This window comes from Vitis riparia, chromosome 6 (genome assembly GCF_004353265.1).
Source record: "Vitis riparia cultivar Riparia Gloire de Montpellier isolate 1030 chromosome 6, EGFV_Vit.rip_1.0, whole genome shotgun sequence".
NCBI lineage: Eukaryota > Viridiplantae > Streptophyta > Magnoliopsida > Vitales > Vitaceae > Vitis > Vitis riparia.
The window spans coordinates 13,683,659-13,691,237 of NC_048436.1; the positions used below are offsets into that span (position 1 = coordinate 13,683,659).

A 7,579-nucleotide genomic window follows, 5' to 3' on the forward strand; every position below is an offset into this window, starting at 1 on the left:
CACATGGAGAATTGTGCACCTTGGTGAATATTTGAATCATCTGTTTTTTCTGAATGTTGTGATTATTGAAATGGATGACTCTGCTTCATGGCCTATTCTATGTATACCTTCGATATTTATACATGGTGAACTTTGGTGGGTATTTGGGACTCACATTGGGTTCAAGGGGAGGAAATGTATCTTTGATTAATCCAGTGAAAATTCGGCTGTTTTGATAGAAGGAAAAAGAAAAGAAAAGAAAAGAAAAGAAAAAAACAAAGTCATATTAATGAAATGTGACAGTTGAATGTAAGTGAGTTAATGGCATTCAAAGCTTGTAACTTCTTTCAGATCTGTTGTCTTTTGCCTTCTTCAGCTTTTATGTCAATGGGCCAACTTTGCCATCCAATACCAGGCTGTCATTCTGTTCTTTCTCAAATATCTTTGGCTCTTTCTTGCTTTAAACTTGGATTTTTTCATTATTTTTCCTTTCCCATCTCTGTGACCCTACTTTGGCTCTGGTATATATTGTGCTGAAATGGTGCTTAGGGTTCTTTTACTGAAAAGAATAAATGGTAATATTGACACGCTTTTCTCTCTGAGACAAATGATGCTCGCTATTTGGTAACTAAATCGTGTGGGTTTCACATATTTGGAGTTATCTGTTTCAATGCGGTCACTGCTGGACACTTATACTGTGAAATAGTAGAATCACATGGGCTAGAAGATTCCATTTTTTTATTAATGCCAAAACATTACCAAGGAACTTAATGGCATTGAAAGCTTATGCTACCTGTGTTTGATGCAGAAGGGCATGGTGGAAAATGGATAGAGTTGAATGGGTGAGAAGGTGTTAAGAGGAGCTGAATGTTAATTTGCCTGCTAAATTATGTAATCAATCCCCCAAAAAAAAATGTAAAAGAAATTGGATATAAAAATTCAAAAACATTGCTGAAAGCTCTTGGAATAATTAGAAACTATGCTTTGACCAATACCTTGATCCTTGATTCTTTCTACATATCTTAGTCAATTGGTTCAGGTTTGAATCTACAAAATTCCTTATACCTATGTATCTATTGATGGACCAAAATCCTGATGACTTACTCATCACCGAAATCATACAAAACTGACCCAGCGAAGGATAGGCTACTGCACACAGCTGGACACAGAAGTAGGTCATGTGATGGTGATGAAAACACCTCCATCATATCTGTTCTAGCTCCTTGGCTTTCCTGTCACTCTAGGTAAAAAGAATATGCTGATTAATGATTACCTTTGGTTTCAGGACTTACAGATAAATGTGACCCACTTTGTGAATTTCAATATGAAACATTAGAATGGATGAGACCTGTAATGCAATGATACTTAATAGTCTTTCTTATCTTTGATCTTTATTTCAGTTTCATGAAACATTAGATGGGTGAAAACTGTAATGTAATGATATTTGATCGTTTTTCTCATCTTTGTTCTGTATTTCATGTTTCACATGGGGTATTGTACTCCTTGGTAGATATTTGCTTGAATGATCTGATTTTTCTGAATGTTGATTGTGGAAATGACTAACTACCTCATGAGCTATTCTATGCATACCTTTCATGCATTATGCATTTTGAACTTTGGTGGGTATTTAGCACTTCAAAATGGTTTCAAGGATGAGAAAATCATCTTTTGATTAGCCTCTCAAAACTTGATCTAAGTAGTGCAAACTCCTTCGAGTTCTGAAAAACGATGGAAGGTTCATATTGAATAGTTGTAACAGTTGAGTGACGGCGAGTTGCATGGTTGTAAACATTCAGAGATGTCAACTTTTTCTGGTATGTTGTCCTCGCCATGTTCTCTATTCATTCTTGGTGTTGTCTTCTTCAGTTTTATGTGGAGTGATAGCTTTACCATCTCTACTGCCTGAATGTCTTTCTGTTCTTTTGCAATCTCTTTGCCCCTGCATCGGTTCAAACTCTAATTTTCATTTTTTTTCTTTTCCTCTCTTTGCCCTACTCTGGTTCTTGTACAGTGTCTGAAACATTGCTTAGGTTTCTTTTTCTGAAAAAGAAAGATTGAGAATGTTTGCACACTTTTTGCCCTTTGAGGTGAATGAAGTTCACTTTTTGGTGAATGAATCAATGTGCCTTCCATATTTAGAGTTTTCTGTTCCAATGCCTTAAGTGCTGGACCCTTCTTATACTATGAAATAGTGGTCTAGGCTAGAAGCTTCACATTTTCTCCTTATTAATGCTAAAAACAGGATGTTCTTTTTTTAGCTTTTTGATAAGCAAATAAGAATGCTAATGCCAGTGTCTAAGGAAAAAGGGTGTATGGGTACACTATAGTACATGGAGGAGATATCCAAAGGTGCCAAAACGGCAATGAGTAGGAAAAGAGTAACAAAAAGCACCCACTCTTGTAATAAAATAAGTGCCCAATCAATTAACAAATTCTAAAATGGACATAGAATGATAGAGGCTCCATCTAAAGACCTCCTAGCCAAAGCTAAAGAGAGCACAAGAATGAGTTTTTGAATGCTTTTTTATTCTTATCGTTTCAAATGGTCTTGAATAAACACAAACGTGCAGTCTTTCACACCTTCCAACACTTCTTCCCCACAAAGGTCCTGCCAACTTGATTGAAGTCTCTTTGGCCATAGATGGCTACACCCATTTGACGATAAACTATAAGAATAACAAGTACCACAATATCCTCATCTTAGCAAAGATGAAAAAAGGGCATGGTTAGTTGATTCTTCCTCATCGGCATAGTTAGTTGATTCGTCCTCATCTTTGCAATATCACGTCCATTGCCAAAGTCTATTCCCTTCTTTTAATCGATCCAAAAATTCTAACCCAAAATGTTTCCTAAGCAAATAATTCTACATTTATCAGCACCAAAGGGGTCTTAATTACATTTACTAGAAAAGTCCCTTTCTTTTGGCTCCAATCAAGAAAAAAAGGTTTGAACTAACAAACCTGTGATTCCCTCCATACCAATCTATCTTCCATGTTACTCTTTGCTGAATACTTAGTAGTTTTGAGTGAACGGGCTCAACACCTTCTAGCCCCCCATGATAGAACTACCTTGAGAAACAAAGACTTCAATATACCCTGTATAACAAATCCCCAACCCCCCACCCCAACCAAAAAAAGAAAAGAAAAGAAAAAGAAATGGAGTATGAAAATTCAACACAACCTGAAAGCCCGTTGTATGATCAAATCCTATGTTTTGGCCAATAGCTTAATCCTAGATTCCCTATACCTATCTCAATCTGATGGATGAGGTTTGAATCTTCAAACTTCCACGAATTTTAGTGACCTGTAGTTTCAACTGCCTCAGCCTCAGCCCAGCCCCAGCCCCAGAAGACTCGAGGGAAAAAAAAAGACAAAAAAACTGTAGCAACAAGGAAGGGTTCAACCTTGTTGTGACATGGGACCTTCTGCATGTGTGGATGCTGTTGAAAATTTAGATAAGAACAACTCTTGGTTGCCAATGGGAAAACTCTATTTTCGACTTTTTTTGGTGGAATAAAGCTTTTCCTTAAATACAGAAAAGGCCATTGCTAATTGGCTATAGTCCAACAAGAGTAGGTTTCGAGTCTTTTGACTGGTTACAAATCCTTTGGTCTCTGATATGATTCAGGGAAAACGTTGAAGGATTTTCAGAAGTTAATAACCTTCTGGAAGTCTTTGAAATGACCCACTTTCTCTTTCTACAAAGTTTCAAAACTAGACATATTTTTTTATACCAACTCATGCTTGGTTGACAAGCAATGAAGGCCAATCTCCATACATCATTGCTCACATGCTGATTCATGGGTGTGTTCCCTTTCCTTTTCTTTGCTTCTTCTCCAAGCCTAAACCAACCTCACATATGCTTTTTCAACATTTGTAGAGGTTTATTTAATCTTCATCTACGTATAATACCTTTAATTTGTTTTCTTTATTCTTTCTTATTCCTATGGGTTTATGATGTAGTCCCCAACCATTAAAAGTGAAATCCTTGGGAAGATCTTTGGCTTGACCCGTGGTTCCTAGAATATGTATAAACTACAGAAATTCTAAAATTTAAACCTCTGGTAGTTGCACAAGGCATGGGAGGACTTCATAGGACCTGGTACATGTTAGGGGTTCAAATTTTAACAATTTTAGTGAAATTTGGTCATTCAACAAGGTGTAAATAGAGGTCTTGGGTTCAAGTCCTCTTCCATCTATCTATATCTAATGCGTAACATCACAACTTTTGACAATGAAAACATGTGGAGGGGCTTTATTTCCACAAATTTACATTATGGACTCAAATCTTATCGAATTAGGGAGGGTGGAGTTTTAAGTCCAACCCCATTTGTCAATGTGGGGTATAACAATTGTGTGATTTGTCTGCCCTGTTAAGGCTGTTATGGTCACACATGAGAATTGGTTTTTACTTTTTACTAACCCCTACAGATATCCCACATAATATAGTAAGTAATAAAATATGGATACGGGTTCACCATGCTTTAGAGACAAAAACAGGGATAGAACAGAAAGTAAAAATTGGAAAAAGTGATACACCAAAGCCTTTATCACCGTCGTGAAATCCGAGTCGAGAGGTTGGATGGTCGGTTTGACTTAAGACTTAAGAGTCTCATTTTTGGCACTGCATGCTATTTTGAGCTATAAACCCTGTACCCACTCACCCTGCCCATAACCCCTTTTACCAATCTTTGAAAACTACTAGGAAAACGTTATGGTTATGGTTATGGCACCCATCACAATCATCTCAAAGATCAAATTTTATTTATTTTTTGAAAAATAAATAAAAAATGAAGTGATTTAAGTCATAAGACCCTCAATAGACTTGCGATGTTAGAATATAATCTAGTGGTTTTTCAATTTTCTTTCATAGTTTTGAGTGGAAGCAATGTATAATCAAGTTGTGGATTGAAAATCCAGAAGAGGTCCCATTTACAAACTCTCCATGAAAGAGAGAGTTTAAAATAGTAACAGAAAAACCAGAAATTGAGTAGGTAAAATGGCATTAATTGACCATTACGAGGAAAAAAGTAGACATCAATCATTCGATTAAGAAACACTCTTAACATCTGATCCATTGAATTACAACATCTGATACAGTAAAACTCGAGTGCACGCACAAGTGGATGCAGTGGGAGTAGCGGTGTGGTGGCACCGTGGCATTATTGGATACGTAGGAGGCCCCAAAAAAACATTGTAAGGCAAAAGTTAGAGATAAGGCCAATTTGTATCACATGTTTTTAATTCCATTTAGGCAAATGATGAGGCGGCGGCTCTGTCCGTGTCCTGCCTCCCTGTTTACCCTCCGCTGTAAGCCTGTAACATTGATTTTGACTCCCCCATTTTAGTGGGAAAATGGAAAAATCGGCGTGGTGGAAGGAATCAAAAAAGTAAGCCACGTCAAAACCCCAGCTAGATGGGGGAGTGATTCCGTTTCCCGCTCCGCTCTTCACCCTTCTTCACCCCCATCATCACTTCATCTCACGCTATAAATACCCTCGCCTTCCCATTCCCTCTCTTTTCATCTCTCTCCTCCACGCCCTCGACGCCGCTACCCTCCCGCCAAATTCTACTGCTCTTCCAGACTTATAACTTCATCACATACCTGCTGACTTCCTCTTCCCATCACTCTTATAGCTACTCTTTTCTTTAATCATCTTCGGTTGATGCAGCTAAGAAAACTGAGAGTCCTCCGTCCGATCTGAGGTCATCTTGGACGGCTTCGATGTTAGGCTGCGTCAGGAAGAGTATGGGTAGTGACTTTCTGATGCCGATACGACCGGCGGTGAAGTTCTCCGAGCATGTGGTCACCACAAGTAAGAATATGCAGGAGCTGGAGTCTGTGAGCGCCTCTGAGTGTCTTTCGGGGAGGAGGAGAGTGCGGCACAGAGTTGTGAGGATTATTCATACCGACGGCGACGCTACAGACTCATCCAGTGACGATGAAGTGGAATTGGTGCAGAGAGTGAAGCGACACGTCACAGAGATCAGCTTCCAACCTTCAGTGGAGTCACCACAAAAGGAGCCGACCAAGAAGAGAGTGTTGAGACTGCCGGAGTCGGAAAGCACTCGCCGGAAAAAATTCAGAGGCGTGCGTCAGAGGCCCTGGGGAAGGTGGGCGGCGGAGATCCGGGACCCGACCCGCCGGAAAAGGTTGTGGTTGGGGACGTACGACACGCCGGAGGAAGCGGCCAGGGTATACGACAAGGCCGCCGTCAGTTTAAAAGGCCCCAACGCCGTTACCAACTTTCCCTCCGTCGTCAAAACGGAATCCGTTGCTACTGCTAGTCAAAGTCAATCAGAGACCTGCAGTTTACCCAGCGTCACCGCCTCCTCGCCCACCTCAGTCCTCCGTTACAACGAGGAAGCGCCTTTCAACGGATTCGGTTACTGCGACGTCGACGCCTTCGGGTTTGATTTCGACGTGCCGTTAACTTCGCCGGACATATTTTCAAATAAGCACTTAGAGGAGGAGGACTTCGGGGAGTTTGACCCCGACGATTTCTTAGTGTTTGACCCTACCCCTCCACCATTCCAACAAGAGTGATGAGGCGAGTGCAGGGTGGGAGGGTTATAATTGTAAAATGACAGAAAGGCGATTTTGTTCGGTCCAATACTTATTCTTGATTCTTGTATTTGTAATTTAGTGGTGTTGTAATTGTAGCTTAAGTGGATGATGAGAGTCTACTAGATTTTTAAGGTAAGGTGGGTTTAATGCCTAATGGTGAGTGGAGGGATGTGAGCGTTTCTTGTAAAGCACGCCAGGCGTTGAAAAATGAGAAGATTTTTATTTCAATACATATAGAAATAAACTATGATGCAATCCATGTATCGCATGCACCCTGTGGCCTGTGGCAGAGGGTAGTGTAGTGACTAGTGAGGAGGTGGACACTGGACGGGACACATGTTGAGAATTGAGGGCCTGCCCCATCTCAAGCCATGCGGTTGGCTTTGGTCCAAATAACTGGGCTCCACCTTCACCTATCGTCTCACCTTCCAAGTTGGGTCCGGGTCCCTCTCATGGAAGATATTCAGAGATATTCAACATTAACATTCTTGTATACAAAATTGAGTGCGTGTATGATGTATCGCGTCGGTCGTCTACTGAATTTAATGTAAAATATATATATATTTTTTTTTGATAAATTTAAGGTTTAAGATCAAATCAAATTTTTGAAATTAAATGTTTAATTAAATATAAAATATAAAATTTTCTTCCATTGCTTTTGAAAAAGACAAAATGTTTTTCTTGTTTTAAATTGTAAATGTATTTATATTTTAAAAGGTCATCTCCTAGTCCTATGTCCGAGTTAGAAACTTACAACTTAGAAATGGTTTTTTTTTTTTTTTTTTTTTAACTTTAATTACAAGATTTCTTTAAATATGGAATGGTTGTTAGACTAATTTTGTTTATTGGGAAGCTTTTCCATTCTTTGTATATTCTAGGATTCACAAGATGAGACTGCCCCTTTTTTGACTCTTGATTTATCATTTATATTCCGTATTATTTTTTAAATTAAGGTACCCCATACCAATACATGAATTTTTTCTGTTTCCTCAAAAGAGGGTAGACAAGTTGAAGAACGTGAGAAAGGGAGGAT

General features: G+C 39.1%; 1 protein-coding gene across 1 annotated transcript; it reads left to right on the forward strand.

Moving 5' to 3' along the window:
- The first annotated feature begins 5,532 nt into the window (after window positions 1–5,532).
- On the forward strand, window positions 5,533–6,801 carry LOC117915657 (pathogenesis-related genes transcriptional activator PTI6-like). Its single transcript, XM_034831281.1, has one exon. The coding sequence runs from the start codon at window positions 5,704–5,706 to the stop codon at window positions 6,523–6,525; it is 822 nt and encodes a 273-aa protein (XP_034687172.1). The 5' UTR covers window positions 5,533–5,703; the 3' UTR covers window positions 6,526–6,801.
- Window positions 6,802–7,579: the final 778 nt, after the last annotated feature.

Excerpts from the sequence above, each read along its gene's own strand:
- LOC117915657 (XM_034831281.1), top strand. The coding sequence starts at position 5,704 with ATGTTAGGCTGCGTCAGGAAGAGTATGGGTAGTGACTTTCTGATGCCG.